General features: G+C 48.0%; 1 protein-coding gene across 1 annotated transcript; it reads right to left on the bottom strand.

Moving 5' to 3' along the window:
• Positions 1-12,797: 12,797 nt before the first annotated feature.
• On the bottom strand, positions 12,798-16,779 carry GDF2 (growth differentiation factor 2). Its single transcript, XM_059053095.2, has 2 exons — positions 16,434-16,779; positions 12,798-13,750 (listed from the first exon to the last, which is right to left on the bottom strand). Exons 1-2 carry the CDS (start codon positions 16,777-16,779, stop codon positions 12,798-12,800), a joined length of 1,299 nt encoding a protein of 432 aa, XP_058909078.1.
• Between the last annotated feature and the right edge of the window lie 1,518 nt (positions 16,780-18,297).

The raw sequence follows: 18,297 nt of genomic DNA, 5'->3' as shown, positions 1-18,297 counted from the left end.
TTCGCCCCGTTACTGCCAGTGCACCCTCCTGGGACCGAGTGGCCACAGGCAGGCGCGCACGTGTGTCTCAGCCGGCAGCCGGAGGAGGTGGTCTTGGGGCCGGGGGACCTTCCCAGCCCACTCGAGAGCCACAATCCGCTCTCTGGAAATCATTATCTGAGGATGTTTACCAAGTGGCTGATGAAGGCCAAAGAGGTCAATTAGCTAAAACAAACATATTCTTAGCTCATTAGGATTTGTTTAATGCCCAAGTGACATATGGTCACATCACTCCACCGTTTGCAGCCAATCAAGTGAGACTGATTTATTATAATAATAAGGCCTCCTTAGTCCCCACTGGGAAGGCTGAGCCCTCTGCTCCACTGCCGCTTGGGGAATCACAACTCGGAACATGCCAGCCTCATCCTCTGAGGGCACTTTTCCTTCATCGCTTGAGCCCAGGCAAAGCCTCTGGACCGGGAAAGGTGCGGATGAAGATAAGCAGGAATAAGTATCTCTTTGGGGGAAGTGTTTCCCCTGGACTCATTAAAATGCAGTCTCGGGATGGGATGGCTGGAGCTGGTGTGGGGCTTTGATTTGTGTGGATGGCCCAGAGCCTCAGGGAGGATGTAGAAGCAGGCCTGGGGTCTTTTGCAAGTCCCTGAGGTGCCCAGGTTAGTGCCTGCAAGGGGAGATGATGTGTCCTCCTGTGGGTGTGGCCCGAGGCCAGTGGGAGGAAATTCTGTCCTCAGAGTTCCCCAAACTCTCCAGGAAGAAGGGATGTCCTGGCCCCCAGATGAAGGGGGCATAAGCAGGTGGCGGCTGTCTAAGGTGAGCACGTTCTGGGCAAGTCACATTGTGGGAGCCAGGAGGAGCTTCCACGCAGCCTCTGTCAGCTGTCAGCCCAGGGGCTACAGAGAGTCCCATTGTGATCTTGGGAGTTGAGTTTGGAATTGGGATGCAGTCAAAGCCCCTGCTTCCCCCTCACTTGTACAAGCAGCCATGTGGGCAGAGGTGTTAAGAGCACGGGTTCAGGAGCCAGCCCCAAACCCTACCGCTTTCTTTTTTTTTTTTTTTTTTTTGCGGTACGTGGGCCTCTCACTGATGTGGCCTCTCCCGTCGCGGAGCACAGGCTCCGGACGCGCAGGTCCAGCGGCCACGGCTCACGGGCCCAGCCGCTCCGCGGCATGTGGGATCTTCCCGGACCGGGGCACGAACCCGTGTCCCCTGCATCAGCAGGTGGAATCTTAACCACTGCGCCACCAGGGAAGCCCCCTACCGCTTTCTAAAGTACAGACCCAGATTAAGTGACATGACTGCTCTGTGCCTTGGCTTCCTCTAAAGGGAAACGGGATAAGCAGAAGAGCCTCACAGTATTGTTGTGACAGTGTCAGTAGGTATGATGAAGAAGCTGAGGTCACAGTAGCAGCTTATGAGTGGCAGACAGCCTGTAATCAGAACTCCCCGATGGGGTTGGGGAGAGAAGACCCAAGAGGCAGGGGATGTCTTAGGGACCCTGGGGGTGGGTACCAAGTGCTTCTGAAGACCCAAACCTTCCATGGGCTTCTGTGTATCTGGAGAGTCTGTACACCTGAGAAAGGCCCTGACACAGTGTTCACTCCAGAGCACACTCCAGGGAGATTAAAAGGGGGACAATGGCACAGATGGTGTGCTACTGGGAGTCAAATGGAGCACACCTGGAGCCTGGGCAATCCCAGGAAAAGTTAATCTCCTGCTACATTATGGATTCCCTTTTCGCAGTGGTCAGAGGACTTGTCTGTCTGGTTATTTATCCATTCATCTTCTTATCTATCTATCTACATACCTACCTATCTACTGTTTTATGTTAGTTTTCCCCTCAGTGTTCATTATGGTCATTTTCAAGTGGCACAGCAAATATTCATGACCTATTCACCTAGATTCTACCATTGACATTTTATTACCCTTCCTTTCTCTCACCTCGGTCTCTCTGGTCCCCTGTCTAACCCTCAAGCCGACATATTTGGGGGATGTATTTCAAAGCAAGTTGAATCTTGATTTTATTTTATTTTAATCCTTTTTCTTTTTACTTTTCTAAAAATAAAAGTAAAACATACTCATATTTGCAAGTTAAATAATTCATAAACGTATGAACAATCTTCTCCCAAAGCCTTTCTAATCCATCCAATGATAACAGTTTAATGTGTAGCTGTCCTCACTTTTCTCTGTGTTCATATGTGGAAGCACATATGTAGGAGATCTATCTGTCCGTCCATCCATGGACCTGCCCATCTATGATGCTCATCCATCCGTCCATCTACCTAGTGTCACCTCATAATAGCACACGGGATAATTTGCATTTTGTTTTACTCACTTAAGCGTACAGCAGAAACCACCTTCCAAGTTGAAGCATAAAGTTTGTTCTTTTAATGGCTGCATAATTGTCCTTGACAGTTTACTGATCTGTTTCCCTGGCAAAAGATATTTTAAGTTGTTTCTGTTTTTGCTTCTAAAAACAATACTGTGATAAGTGTTCTCAAACACATGTTCTTAGGACTAGTGCTTCTTGCTTCTGTAGAAAAATTTCCAAACCTGGGCTTGCTGAATCAAATGGTTGGACACTTGTTTATTTATATTTTTTCTTTATTATATTTTCAGTAACTTTAAAATTATATAATAAATGTGTATTTTTTCTGTTTTTATTACAACTTTATTTATGTATGATTGACATACAGTAAACTGCCCATCTTTGAAATGTACAATTTAGTGAGTTTTGACATGTGTATACACCCATGAAACTATCACCACAAGCAAGGTAATGTATCTTGCCCTTATCCTCAAATTTTCCTCATGCCCCTTTGTTATCCATCCCCTTGCGTCTCCATCTCCAGACAAACACTGACAAACAGCTGTGCTGTTGAGTGTACCATTAGGCCACTTATTTTATTGCTGAGTAGTATTCCATTGTGTAGATATATCACAATTTATTATCCACTCACATGTTGATAGAACTACAGTTCGCTTCCAAAGCGTAACTATTACAAATACAGCTGCTGTGAATATTTGAGTATAAGTTTCTGCGTGGATATATGTTTTTATTTTCACTAGGACAAGAATGCATGTTTAACATTTTAAGAAACACTCTAAATGTTTTCCAAACTTGAAATTTCTACCAGCCACATATGAGACTTTCAATTCCCCCACATTAATGCCAACAATTTGTATGCATGGTTAGACTTTTAAATTTTGACTATTATAATGGCTATATAGTACATTCTCATTGTGATTTTAATTGGGACTTCCTTGATGACTAATTGTGTTGGGCATCTGTTTGTTGACCGTTTGTATATTTTCTGTAGTAAAATGTCTGTTTAAACCTTTTGCCCATTTGTAGGGGGTAGGGGGAGGAGGCTGTTTTTTGTCTTACTATTGATCAAATAAGAATTATTTGTACATTTTAGATATGAGTCGTTTGCCTGATGTATTATTGCAAATATTTTTTCGCAATCTGTGACTTGTCTTTTCATGTCCTTAACAGTGTCTTTTGAAGATTAAAAGTTCTTGTTTTTGATGAATTCCAATTTATCATTGTTTTCTTTTATGATTCATATTCTTGGTGCCATATCTAAGAAATCTTTGCCTATTCCAAGGTCACCAAGCTTTTCTTTAATATTTTGTTCTAGAAGTTCCATAGCTTTAGTTTTTACATTTATAATCCATTTGGAGTTACTTTTGTATGTGTGTATTTATTTTATCATACGAGGAAGGGGTCAAGATTTTCTTTTTCCATGTCAATATCCAGTTGCCAACACTAGTTGTTGAAAAAACTTTCCTGTCCCATTGAATTGCCTTGGCATTAGGTCAAAAAGTGATTAACCACATATGGGTGGCTCTATTTCTGTACTCTCTGTTCTGCTGTATTCTGTCTGTTTTTTCACCAATACCACACTCTTTTGGTTACTTTAGTTTATAGTATGTCTTGAAATCATGTAGTGTAATCCCTCGAACTTCGTTATTCTTCAAAATTATTTTGGTTATTCTAGTTCCTTTGGATTTATATGGATTTATCTAAAGCCATGTATATTTCAGATACCAATAATTGATTTTAGAATCAGACAATTGATTTGGTTTGAACTGAAGCTATAGATCAGTTAGGGGACAATTGACATCTTAACAATATTGAGACTTCCAATCTTTGAAAATGGTATAATTCCATTTATTTATGTCGTCATTGATTTTTCAGTGCTGTATGGTCTCAGTATACAAATTATGTAAATATTTTGTTAGTTTTATTTTTTAATTTTTATTGTTTTTGTTCTCAAAAGTATTTTTATTTATTAAAAGACACTGCTATTTACCTACAGAATGGGAGAAAATATTTGAAAATCATTTATCTGATAATGGTCTAGTATCTAGAACATATAAAGAACACTTACAACTCAACAATAAAAAGACAAATAACCTAACTTTTATTTATTTGTTTGTTTTAAATTTTTTTGAACATCTTTATTGGAATATAGTTGCTTTACAGTGGTGTGTTAGTTTCTGCTTTATAGTCAAGTGAATCAGCTATACATATACATATATCCCCATATCTCTTCCCTCTTGTGTCTCCCTCCCTCCCACCCTCCTTATCCCATCCCTCTAGGTGGTCACAAAGCACCGAGCTGATCACCCTGTGCTATGCGGCTGCTTCCCACTAGCTATCTATTCTACATTTGGTAGTGTATGTATGTCCATGCCACTCTCTCACTTCGTCCCAGCTTACCTTTCCCCCTCCCTGTGTCCTCAAGTCCATTCTCTAGTAGGTCTGTGTCTTTATTCCCGTCCTGCCCCTAGGTTCTTCATGATGATTTTATTTGTTTTTTTTTTTTTTAGATTCCATATATATGTGTTAGCATATGGTATTTGTTTTTCTCTTTCTGACTTAACTTCACTCTGTATGACAGACTCTAGGTCCATCCACCTCACTACAAAGAGCTCAATTTCGTTTCTCTTTATGGCTGAGTAATATTCCATTGTATATATGTGCCACATCTTCTTTATGCATTCATCTGTTGATGCACACTTAGGTTGCTTCCATGTCCTGGCTATTGTAAACAGAGCTGCAATGAACATTGAGGTACATGACTCTTTTTGAATTATGGTTTTCTCAGGGTACATGCCCAGTAGTGGGATTGCTGGGTCATATGGTAGTTCTGTTTCCAGTTTTTTAAGGAACCTCCATACTGTTCTCCATAGTGGCTGTATCAATTTACATTCCCACCAACAGTGCAAGAGGGTTCCCTTTTCTCCACACCCTCTCCAGCATTTAGTGTTTGTAGATTTTTTGATGATGGCCATTCTGACAGGTGTGAGATGATATCTCATGGTAGTTTTGATTTGCAGTTCTCTGATGGTTAATGATGTTGAGCATTCTTTCATGTGTTTGTTGGCGATCTGTTTATCTTCTTTGGAGAAATGTTTGTTTAGGTCTTCTGCCCATTTTTTTTTGGCGGTACACGGGCCTCTCACTGTTGTGGCCTCTCCCCTTGCGGAGCACAGGCTCCGGACGCGCAGGCGCAGCGGCCATGGCCCACGGGCCCAGCCGCTCCGCGGCATGTGGGATCCTCCTGGACCGGGGCACAAACCTGTGTCCCCTGCATCGGCAGGCGGACTCTCAACCACTGTGCCACCAGGGAAGCCCTTCTGCCCATTTTTGGATTGTTGTTTGTTTTGATATTGGTTGTTTGTTGTTTTGATATTGAGCTGCATGAGCTGCTTGTAAATTTTGGAGATTAATCCTTTGTCAGTTGCTTCATTTGCAAATATTTTCTCCCATTCAATATTTTGTTAGTTTTATACTTAAGCATTTCTCATTATTTTCGGGTGCTATTGTAAATGATATGTTTTTCTTACAATTTTAATTTCTAGTTATTCATTGTGTATTAATCTTAAATCCTGCAACCTTGTTAAACTCATTTATTCATCCACTATGTTTTTAATAGTTTCCTTAGAGTTTTCTAGAGGGATATTCATATTGTATTTCTTTCTCTCCCATCTACAGACTTCATTTCTTAGCCTTGCCTATTGCACTCCTTAGGACCTCCAGGGCCTTGATCCTGATCTTAGGGAGAAACAATTCAGTCTTTCATCATCAGTGTAATGTTAACTGTATATTTGTTTTTGTTTTGTTTTGTTTTTTGATAGATGCTCTCTATCAGTTTAAGAAAATTCTCTTATATTCCTAGTATTTAAGAATTAAAAAGAAAATCATGTACAGATGTTAGGTATTGTGAAATGCATCTATTGAGATGATCATGTTTTTTCCTCTTTAGATTGTTGACATTGTTGATTACATTGATTGGTTTTCTAATATTTAACCAGTCTTTCATTTGTGGGATAAATTTCTCTGGGTCATTATGTATTATCCTATTATATATTGTTGGATTCAATTTACTGGTGTTTTTTTGAGGATTTTTGCATGCTCATGAGGGATATCCATATGTAGTCTTTTCTTTTGGCTTTGGTTTCAAGGTAGTTCTGACCTCATAAAATGAGTTGGAAAGGATTTTTTCTCCTCCCATTCCTTAATTTTTTTCTATTTTATGGGACAGTTCATGTAGAATCGATATTATTTTAATTATATGAAGAGCTAAGGTGTACTGCTCTAGGCAAGGAAGGGCTGGTTCTGTTTATTCCTTATTCCCACTTCCCAGCAAAGCATGTTTACAGTTTTGTGCCATGAAAGGTTGAAAACAATAACTGAAGTCCCAGAATAAAGATCATTCCAGCTGTTAACCACTCACATAAGAAGTGTTCACATAAGAAGTGTTCAGAGCCCCCAAATAACATCATTTGTCTGAGGCAGAAGAGACCTAGGGTAACTGTGGGTGCAGCTCCCACTGGCACCTCCAGGGGGCGCTGTGTGCCAGACAATGAGCCGGGCGGGGCGGGGCCGGGGTGGTGCTTTGAACTGGGATCAGTTCTGAGGTGTGTCTGGCACTCTGAGTAGTGACCAAGGTCCTAAGGGCAGTGGGAACGTCACCCACATGCTTTCTCTGCAGGGGGTAAACCTCTATGAAGCACGTGGCTGCCTTGACTCTTCCCTGTATCAAACATTTTTTGTGCAGCGAGGAAAGAAATTCAAGTTTACAGACAATGAAAGTTGTGGCCAGAACCAGCCTAAAGACAAAGCACAGGAGTGCAGGGCCTAAAGAGGTTCTGGGAACGCATGCTTTTTACAAATAAATGAGATTTTAAAAAAATTAAATCTGGAGAGAATTCATGCCTAAGCACTCATTTTTACCAGAGAGCTAAAACCATAAGAGTAAACGAGGGTCATGTAGGTTTCCTGCTACCCCAAGTCTGCAAGGCCTTGTGCAGTAAGTGTTCACGGGTGATGCCTTCATTCATAGACCTTGTTCACATCCTGCTTCTAAGGTGATTTCTCCTAAGCCATCCTTCCTCCTATTTTATGGGTGAGGAAGCTGGGGCTTGGGGAGGTTACAGAACATGCCCAAGATCACAGAGCTGAGGAGCAGTGGACTGGCCGAAGGAAGGGAGGACATTGCCGTCCTCCCTTACCTGGGCTTTGGTTCCTCCCTCTGTGTCCAAACCCCAGGCATGGACTTGTGGTGAGAGGGGGGTTTGGGGACATGAGTAGGGCCTGGATCCCTTATGGCTTTAGTAACCCCAGCAATGCCATGTCTCTGTAAGTCCAGGACAGATAGGCTGCTGGATGCTGATGTGAAGCCTGAACCCAGAATATCTCCCCCCATCCTGTGGGAATCCACAGGATAAGACGGATAAGATGGGAGTGGTGGGAATGGTGAATGGAACACAACCTTGGAAATCTAAGAGCAGGTCCTCCTGGAGCCCTTGGAACGGGTCGGGGGGCAGACCCTGGAGGGCCTGGGGCTCTGCTCAGGCCACTGGGCTCAGCTGTCCTCAACCTCTGATGTCCCTTGAGCATCTACTCTCCAGGAGGGCTGTCTCCTGCTCTCTCCTGTTCATTCCCCTCTCTCTCTCTCTTTCTCTCTCTGTCTCCCCTCTTTCTTTTTCTCTCTCTCCAGGCACTAAGAAAAGTCTCCCTTTTCTTGTGCCAGCTCTTTTCTGGAAGACCAGGGAGCTAGCACCCCTCATACTATAATTCTTCCAGCTTTCCCTCTCAATGGTGCTCTTTGGACTGGTTTACCTGTAGTCCTCTCTGTCCACTTGTGTTGCCTGGGGTGGCCTCACCCTGTGTCTGAGGTCATCGGTACATTGCTGGTGAGCAGGGCCTGCCTTCCAGATGCTGACCTCACTTTTCTCCCATGACTTAGCCGTTCTTCTTGCTTTTCTTTCTCCCAGGTTTATCAGACATGTCTGTATATGTATGAACCCCAATGATTAAGAGGCATCAGGATTTTCTCCATGAGACCCCTGGGTCCAGGCAAATCAAGGAAGTAGAGTAGAGAGGTGTCTTTGCAGTTCCCAGATGTCTGGCTACATTTCAGGTTTGGGTGCCCAGCACATGGAGGACCTCTGGTGCATGTGCATGGGGAGGACACATATAGGCAGAGGTGACTCTTGCTTCCAACCCAGGTACAGGTAGGAAGGCTGAAAATACTGGGAGAGCATGGGGAGAAATGAAGAGGAGGGAAATAAGAAAAGATAATGAGGAAAGAAATGAAGACTCAGGGTGAAAGAGTGTAATAAAAGGGAATAGTGTAGCTCCAACATTTTTCCAAATATTACTCAGAAAGAGAAGCAAGAACTTACATGAACCTTTCCAAAGTACCCAGGAAGCATTTGCATGCCATTTTGGGGGTGATAAGCAAGGACCTCAAGACTCAGTGACCATTGATGTGACCATGAACCAGGGAGTGACCTGGTCAGGACCTGAGCCCAGGCCAGGCAACCTCACACCCGGTGCTCTTCCAGCCACCCTGCTGCTCCCAACTGCCCTCTGCTATTGGCCCCTGAGCTGTCCCTGACTATGGACACCATATAACCTGTCATCCAAACAGAGGCCCTAATTTCAGTTATACATGGACAAGACGCATTAACCAGGACCATCCCAGGCAAATCAGGGTGATGGTCACTGAGCCAGAGGAAGAAGTCGGCCAAGCACTGCCCAGCAGGAGCATGGTCCAGGCGAAGGAAGGACCGTCGGGCACAGATGTGGATGACCTGGAAGGCACTGGAGGTGCGGCCCCAAATGGCCTCCCCAATGCAAGTGTGATACTGGGGTCCTGAGAGGGCCACAAAGCTCACATATTCACTGTCCAGCTCCTCAGCCCCCGTCAAGACAGCTCGGGTGTCAGGCTCTCTGGGAGGAAGGGGACCCTCATCCAGAACAGAAGTTCATGGGAGAGAGTCGTAGAGGAGCAGCCGTTTGCTGCGGGCCCAGGGACATCTTTCTGAGGACCGGAGTCGTCTGCTGATGAAAAGGGTTCCCTCGGGGAGGGGTGCTCGTCTTAGTGAGAGGTGTTCAGGGAAGCTGAGACAACGGTGTGAGATTTCTACCTGAGTTAGACGATCTGATTTGAAAAGGAAAGAAGTTCCAAAAAGTTTATTCAGTTTGGTCTCACGGAAGCCATCTGTGTGCCACCAGTGCTGCTGTCTAGTGTACAGCCTCTGGCCTCCTCTTTAAGGCACATCCGGGAAAAGTGGGATCCCCTTTGTATCAGGCTGCTCCCATGGGAGCTGCCATATAGATGGAATGGACCAGCCTTTGAGAGCCAAACAGTGTTGCTGCCTTTGGTCACAGACCAGAGAAGCCCCTGGGCCCCCTCGGCATGAGCCAGGGAGGAGAGGCAGGGCTGGTCCTTTCACTCAGACCGCGGGGAAGCTCTCAGCAGCCAAGCTCCGACACCCTCTTCTACAGGATCATGTCAGTGTCTGGGCCTGAAGCAGCCTCCAGAGTGTTCCTGGGACTCGGGAAACCAAGATGCAAACCACACACAAGCATCTAGAACCAGCTGCATTGTTTGCCGGGCCAGGCACAGAATGAAAATGTGGATCCCTTGTTTAAAAAGTGTTATGGATTTCGAGATGGCAAGAGCAGAACATGACACCAAGCGGCCTGTGGGACTGCCACTTCATATCCGTGATCATCACCCCGAGAGGATAAAAATGAAAACGCTTCAGGACACACTACAAATGCAGCATTGACTGTGGCAGTCATTGGGCAGAGGGCTGATCGGCTGCGTAACAGAGTGTCCAGAGGATGGCGCTGTTGGATTTCATTCTCTGGCTGGGGCTGAACAAGCTTTGGAGGGTCTGGTGGAAAGAACACAGTGAAATGGAAGGCAGAGGGCATTTCTCAGGATCTCCTTGCAAGTTCTGTCCCAGCACATCCATCCAAATCACTTTGTCCTGAGCCACAACCCACATCAGCCCTCCAGGGAGCGACTGAGGCCAGAGGCCCTTGGGCCTTGTCCCCAGAGGACTCGGTGCCCCAAGAGGCTCAAGATAAGAGGTCAATAGGACCCCACACAAGGCCAATGGCAACCAGGAGACAAAAGCACTGTAATGTCCCTTAGAGCCAAGAAGATCAGAATTAGAGCATCAAGAGAGGGGCCAGGGGGTGTGTGTGGGTGACACTAGAGCTGGGCCTTCATGGAAGGTGGACTTGGGCTGCAGAGCCGGGGGCGGGGCAGCCATGGCAGTCACCTGAGGGCTGAGAACAGAAGGTGGCCTTGAGTGTATCTGGCTGGAGCTGGGCGTCTGAGCAGGGATGTAGAGGGAGCAAAGGCTGGAAGAGTTGTGCAGGCCCCAGGACACCGGGCAGACAGGATTTACGGCCGGACGTGTCTCTCTGGCCAGAGCCCAGCCTCCTGCCCCTGACGTGTGGGGAGGTCAAGGAAGGCATGGGGCTGACTGTCGTCCACTTGCAAGTATCCACTTCACACCTGCTCACACCCAGGCTCGCATACCCACACACGGGCGGGCTCTTACACAGACGCATCCCTTCCCCACAACCTGCAGAGACACCGCCCACATGTGTCCACCCCTCTCCGTGACTCTCCCTTCCACTCCCCGCCAGGGAAAGAAGGGCCTGAAGGGAGGGGTGGGCAGGGTGTGGGGCTAAGGGACCATCAGGTACAGGTCTCATACTCCAGAAAGGCCACAGATTAGACTTCTGAGTTTATTTCGAAGTGACACTTTGATGCAGGCACAGAAATACACCACCGGGACTAAAAGACGTCTGTCCTCCATCCTTACAATTGAGAAACATTGTCGTACCAGGAATTAGTATTTTCTGTAACTCCAGTAATTAAACAATAATGTTTTTATTGCATTTTTGTGTTAAAGCTGTTCATTGGTTCCATGTAAACATTTAACACAAACCATTAAAAAAAAAATATTCAGGGAACTTCAACCAGTGGGAATGGCCCAGGTCTCTCCAGGCCTCCTATAGGCTCTGCTCTGGTCAGCGGTCAGAACTTCCTACTCCTCCCCATTCCATGTGTGACCTCAAGAGTCAGAGGTCCTCTTTTGCGGTCAGTGGGGAAGGAGCCTGGTCCCAAGACCCAAGCCCAGTACCCGGGCTGGACACACGTTGCTCAAGAAAGCCAGCGAGTGCAGCCAGAGCCAAATGCGGCCAATAAGGACCTGAGTTCGCCAGTGGCCAGAAGCCCTCACCCAGGAGGACTGGATGTCATCACCTGAGTACATGGAGTAAGAATAGGGATGTTGCAAATACCGAAGCAAGAGTGCATTTATTCCAACAAATTCAAATCCAGGTCTTGTCATCCATGGAGTCCTTGTGGGAGGGGAGCCCATGGTGTGTGATGCTGGTGAACTGGTGGTGCTGACTAAGTAACTGCAGAGACACAGGCCATGGGCTGCCCCATCCCTCAGGGTTAACTGTGCACTCCCTTCCAAACCATCCTGCAGTTTGAGTCCACGGCGGCGAGTGACCCTGTATGAACCAGCAGGTCAAAGTACCTCCAGCCACAGTGTTCACTGCAGCCTGAGGGCTTCCGGCCTGCCCTCTCTCCATCCCACAGTTGCTTTAGGGGATGTTTTTCAGTGACTCAGGGGTCATCTTAAAAAGCACCTGGACACTGAATCAGCACAGGCGCGGAGCAGTTAGAACACGCCCTGGATGTGGCAAGCAGCCCAGTCATCCTGCTGGGTACTGGCCGGCCTCAGTCCCGTTTGCCCCGCACTCCCCAGCCCACAAAGTCTAATTGTCTGCAGCTACCAGGTGACCTGCTAAACCTCAGTGGGATACTTGGGGAGGTCCTGGGCTTCAGAGATCGACAGACCTATGGAGACCCGTGGGTTGGAACCATGCCATTGACTGTTGCTACTTGAACTGCCCAAGTTTTGGCTTCTGCGTGTGTGAACCGGGAGTCATTGGGAGTCACAACGCCCATCTCACAGGTCGTGGGAATAACGTGGAGTGGGTGTGGCGCACACAGCCCATTCCTTTCCCCTTCACTCCCTGAGGTTATTGGAATAAACCCCATGCCTCTCACGTCCTCTAATTTCCATTAATCTCTGTGCATCTCCCGTCTATACTCCTTGGCCTCGTTTTCGCTCAGTTTTCTGCTGACTCTGGATAATTTTTCTCTTGTCCCCTTTTCTTCATCTCCCCTTCCACCCCAGCAACACTTCCAGGCCTTCCTCTTCTCCCCAAACCCCCATTGCCCGTTGGCATCCCCTCCCCTGCAGTTCAACCCAGTGGTGTGTGCTTGGGGTGGGCCGTGAGAGGGAGAGCAGGTCTTTACCGCAAGGACCTGGTGGCTCCCCTTCCTTCTCCAGGCTGCCACCCAGGTGGACTTAGTCTCTGTCATGCCCAGCGGGACACAGGACCTCTCACTAGGAGCCCCCTCCACCCTGCCTCCCCCACCCACGGGCCAGCACTACCTGCACCCACACTCGGCCACGCTCATCCCTTCATAGTGGTACTTGAGGGTGGGGACCCCCATGTCATCCTTGTAGAGGATGGAGATGGGGCTCAGTTTGGTGGGCACACAGCAGGCCTTGCCCACCTTCATGGGGAACTTGAGATGCACCAGGGTCTGCACGATGGCGTGTTTCGTCGGGGTCACGTCGTCAGCGAGGGGAAAGAAGCAGCCGCCTTTACATTCAAAGGCATCGTACTCCTTGGGCGCGATGATCCAGCTGTCCCAGCCGATGTCCTCGAAGTTCACCCGCAGGGAGGTCTTCTGACAGTGGTTGTTGGCCCCGGCACTCCTCTTCCTTCTGGCCAAAGATGAGCTCACAGCCATGTGGCTTTGCACATCCTCCTCCTCCTCGTCGTCCTTGTTCTCCCCTGCCTCCATCAGGCCGTTCTTGAACAGCTTCTTGAGCACACTCTCCTGCTCGTGGCCGATCATCTCCCTGAGCTCCAGCCTGGTCTCCTTGGTGCCGTTGCTGCGGTCATTGGAGAAGACGACAAAGAAGGGCAGGTTTTTGGAGCTGGGGGGAACACTGATATCCAGCTTGTCACAGCCCTTCCTGTGACTCTCCACTGTCACTTCCAGTTTGTTTTTGCTCTTAGTGGGGTCTGCTCGGACCCACCTCTTCACAGCACTGGACACCTCAAAGTTCTCCCAGCCCTCGTCCCGGATATCCTGGGACACCAGGAAGGTCTTGGTTCTCCCAGAAGCATCCCAGGCATTGGCTCCATCCAGAACATCAGAAATGACCACGTTTCCTTTCAGCTCGTGAGAGGAGTCCACATGACTTTGACAGGAGAGGTAGAGTCGGAGCTCGGCCCTGGTGATCTGCTCATGCCTGGGAATGGAGATGTTGAAGAGCAAGATGTGTTTCTGGAAAGGGAAGTCTTCTGTGGCAGCTATAGAGACGGCATCTGAAATGCAAATACACGGTGACAGTCATCTGCTGGGAGAGTCTGTTTTCATGACACCAAAGCTGAGACTCCTGGTTTAGATGAAAGGGCATCCGGCACGACATTGTCTATCTCTATCAAGTCTCTGTTTGGTTTCACTTAAGCCCTTAATGTAGAAGGGTATTTTAAAACGTACATTTGGCATCTTCCAAAGAAAAACAGAGGCAGGAGATGCATCACATTGAAATTGACAGCTCCAGCTGTTTGTTGAGCATTTACTACGTGCCCAGCTCTGCACCAAGAGCTTTGCATATTATATTTCACTTTTCTCTTCACACTGACCCCGAGAAGATCTAATTATTATTCCACTTTTACAGATGTGGAGACTGGGACTTAGGGTGTTTAACTGCCAAAGTGCATACATCCTGTAACGATCCTCTCTTTAAAAAAAAAAAAAAAGAATCAAATTAACAAAACAGAAAAGCACACTGTCAGCCTCAGAGTGCAGATCCTGAGTGTATGATTTTAAAGGAGAGATCATGGGAGGGGATGGTAAAATTCCAACATTATGACAATGTTAAAAATCTCAGCATCTAAATGGTATAAAAAATCATTCAGAATTGTAACTTCTGAGCAAAATGAAAGTGGATGATTTTTTTTAATGTTTGAGGGAAAAATATATTAACCTCAACGGCTTGGTCATGTTAGGCGTACATAGGGCTTGCCTTTTAGCCACACAACTGTTTCACTTTCCCACTCCCTTGGCTGACACCTGGCCATTAGCACATCTCTATTATACCATGGCCTGGTCGCAAAGAGGGAAGAGAAGTTGTGTTTTCTGAGCACCTACTATGTGCCAACATGAGGGGATACTGTGTGCTGTTGTGAAATCCGGCAGTGTCTGACAGACTGAAGTGCCAATCCTGACTCTCTCCCTTCTAGGCTTGTGACTTTGGAGAAATCCTGAGTCTCTCTGGGCCTCAGTTTCCTCATCTGTAGAATGGGACTCATCCTACCAACCTCCCAGTGTTGGTGTGAACCTTCAACAAGAAGGCACATGGAACTTACCCAGCACTGTCCCTGGTCCACAGCAGATGCTCAATCAGTATTTCTGTGTCCTCCCAAGACCGCCTTCCCTACTTGTGCACAGCTCCCCCACCGCCAAGCATGTGGCCTTTCACACAGCTCTCTGTGTCCCCTCACCCAGCATGGATGTATCAGTCTAGCTCCTGCAGCATGTGGTGAGCCACCGTGGCATATGTGAGTCGTGAGTGGGGTCCGTGAGCAGTGCATTAACCACCCGCTGTGCTCTTACTGTGGCACACCTAGAAGATGGCCCTGGGACTGCATCAGACATTTAGAGAACAAGTACCCTCCCCCTCTGAGCCATACTCAGGCCATCTGTGAAGGGAAGCATAATTGGCCTTCATAGCAGTACTGGCCACAGGCAGGGCTGGGATCAGATCAGAGCACTTGTTTCCAGGACATAGACAATGATGGGGGCGAGTGGGGAGGGGTCACTGAGATAGCTGTGAATGCTGGACTCCCAGTCTACAGGATTTGGTGATTGGGTCTAGTCAAAGAAGCCTGGCCTTTCCCTAAAGCAGAGGTTACAGACACGCCCCATGGGCATAGTGAGATGCTGGCAGTATCTGTATGACTTGCAGACCACATTAAAAAACAAAAAAATTAAGCCCTGCAGACTTCATTTTTAAAAAATTAAGGCACTGTTTTAGAAACCAGGCAAGTTCACATAAAATCCAGAATTTTCTTCTTCTTTTGGGCCATCAGAAAATACAGCCTTGCCGGGCATGCAGCATGACCACAGCATCCTTTAGCTAGGGCGTAGCCTGTTAAGACTCTGCAGGTCTCAAGCCCAGGAGGGATGAAGCTCTGAGTGCCTGGCTGGTTAGAGAGAGGCTGCAGCCGTAGGGAAAGTGAGCTGTGCAGACAGGTGGGCCTGGGTCAGAATCCAGCTGCTTAACTAATATGTGAACTGGGCAAATTCCCTCAGAGTCTGCAAGCCTTGGCTTCCCTGCTCACAAGATCATGTCACCTACATTGTGTGAATTAGTGGACATAAGCCCTAAATTGACATTTGTTATCTTCTAGTCCTCCTAAATCAGGGAAATTATTTTATATTTAGAAAATAATTAAGTTGTCCTCGGACAACTTCTTCTTATTGTTAATGCTTCTCTCTCAGAGGAATTTATCTGAATTTTAAACACCTTTTGATGAGAGAAAAATAGACTTTCCTTCGGTGCTTAAGAATATACCAGTTAGTTGGAGGCTAAATAAGTTGTCTGTGTCTAAGTAGGAAGGGGACAGTACAGGAAGGGGCAGGTAGGGAAGGGATGGAAGGAAGGGACCTGGCATTCCTTCAGCACCTACTGTGTTAAATGTGGCTCTGGGCTCAGGGAGGGAGAATCTTCTAGAGCAGAGCTGTCCAGTAGAACTTTCTGCAATGATGGAACTGTTCTATAATCTCCACTGTCCTATAGGGTAGCCATAGTCATGCATGATTGCTGAGCACTTGCATCCAAGCTAGTGAAACTAAATAAATTATTAATTTTATTTCATTTAAATTAATTTAAATTGAAACGTCAAGTCCCATGTGCCCAGTGGCCGCCATACTGGGCAGCGCAGCCTTGGACCACTGAGTCCCCCACCCCGACCCAGGGCGCCCCGGTGGAGCCGACTCTACCTTCCACGCTGAAGCTTCGCACGATATTGGATGCGGGGGTGGATGTCTTGTCGGTGGTGTATCTGTTGTACAGGTCGATCATGTACTGCGGCGGCTCGGCTCGGGTTTTGTCCTGGGAAGGGACCCCGCTCAGGTTGAGGCTGCGCAGGAAATCCACCTTCATGTTCTCCAGGAACATCCTCAGGTCGAAGGTGCCCCCCTCCCGCTCACCTCCGGGCCCGCCTAACAGGCGGCGGGCATCTGCCCCGGCCGACCCCCGTCCCCGGATCTCCAGTGGTTTCCCCTGCGCGGAGCAGGCCAGCAGGGAGAGCACAGGCAGGGCCACCCAGAGCGCCCCGCCGCACATCTTGGGATGCTCTAGCCCTGCTCCGGAAGACTGCGGCAGCCGCGGTGTGTTAGCGGGTGCGGGGAGGAGCCGGGAAGGAGCCGGCCCGCATTGTCCTGCCCACCGCTCTGCACCGCGCACCCGGGCCAGTTCACAGGCTCTCACCCGCCTGCCGTCCCCGAAGTGCCCTCCGCTTGTTCTTATCTGGCCCTTGATGCTGTGCTCAGGCCTCTTATCTAAGGGAGCTCTCTGTTAATGAAGGCTCTATAAACATCTGACAAACACACAGGGCTTGTGGGAAGGACACGGCCTGCTGCAAAAATCTGAATTTCTTCGTGGGGTTATCGCCCCCTAATTAGGATCCTTTCTCATTTCCTTGCCAGCTCTGTTCAGAAGAATCTCGAGACAGGGTGACATATGCTCCATCTCCTGGGCCACAGAAACAAAGAATCCAGGAAACAAACAAGAACGAGAAGTCCTCCAAATATAGAAACAACAACACAAAACTCCCAGAAGCCCCCTGGCTAACCACTGGAGCCAGGGTGGGTGGTAGAGTGGAGGCTGTATCAGAGTTAGTAAGAAGCCTGGTTCCTATGGAACTGGGATGTGCATTTGTGGCTCAAGCGCTCGGTGCCTTGGTTTCTCATCTGTCAAGCGAGTTCCCGAGTCTTAGAGATCATGGGTGAAGGTGGCACGTATAATTTAGTGAGGTGGTGGGGACTTTGGAGTCAGACCACATGTGGGTTCAAATCCCATCTCCCTCACTTATTCCTCGCAAGCATGACCTGGAGCAAATCGCTTCACCTCTCTGAGCCTCAGGTTCAGAAGAGACTTGCAAGGATTCAAGGTGATTATGTGCTAACCATCATGGCGGGCGCCTTAAGCCCCAGTCAGTTGGGTGGCTGCATTCTGGCTGCAACTTCTCCACCCCAGGGTCTGACTGACCTGGGAGCTGGGGAGGAAGCCCTGTGCTGGGCTGCTCTATGAAAACACCACTTACACACAGAATCCTGCTGGCCCTGGGACCCCAGAAGAGCCCTGTCACTGGTCTGGGGGGTGCGGTCTTGGCTCACGTCAGCTGGGTGGCTGCTTGGGCCACACTTGTCCGTCAGGAGAACCATGTAATCTGGGAGACAAAGGAAGAGGGAATCTCTGAGGCCAGTACATGCCCAGGAGATGTCCGCCCGGAGGAAACTGACAAGCCGTGGCCCAGTTGGGCCCTGTGAGGCCCCAGAGTCTGTGTCGTTTGAAGGGCAGTGGGCCCACACTTAGATCTGTCCATTTCCATCATGTGTGGGTTTGACCACAGCAAAGAATGAGCATAAACGTATTCTGGGAGTCTACTCGGAGGAGGATTTGAATGTGAAGTTTTTTCAAACTGGCAGGCCTCCTGGGGAGAGGGTGCAGGTTCAGGAAGATGGACAAGGGGCCAGGGCGGTCGGAGTCAGAGATCCGGGGTGTGCACCCAGCTTTTCCCCACCCCTAACGGGGGGAGGGGGGGTGGAGTGAAAACAGGAATCCCCAGTGGCCAGGCCAGGA

This window comes from Kogia breviceps, chromosome 2, assembly GCF_026419965.1.
Source record: "Kogia breviceps isolate mKogBre1 chromosome 2, mKogBre1 haplotype 1, whole genome shotgun sequence".
NCBI lineage: Eukaryota > Metazoa > Chordata > Mammalia > Artiodactyla > Physeteridae > Kogia > Kogia breviceps.
The sequence above is the reverse complement of the archived record's forward strand: the minus strand, read 5'-3'. Positions and strand labels throughout refer to the sequence as shown.

Coding starts and splice junctions, on each gene's coding strand:
- GDF2 (XM_059053095.2), bottom strand. CDS start 16,779: ATGTGCGGCGGGGCGCTCTGGGTGGCCCTGCCTGTGCTCTCCCTGCTG. Junction 13,751..16,433: donor GCGAAGCTTCAGCGTGGAAG/GTAGAGTCGGCT, acceptor TTTGCATTTCAG/ATGCCGTCTCTATAGCTGCC.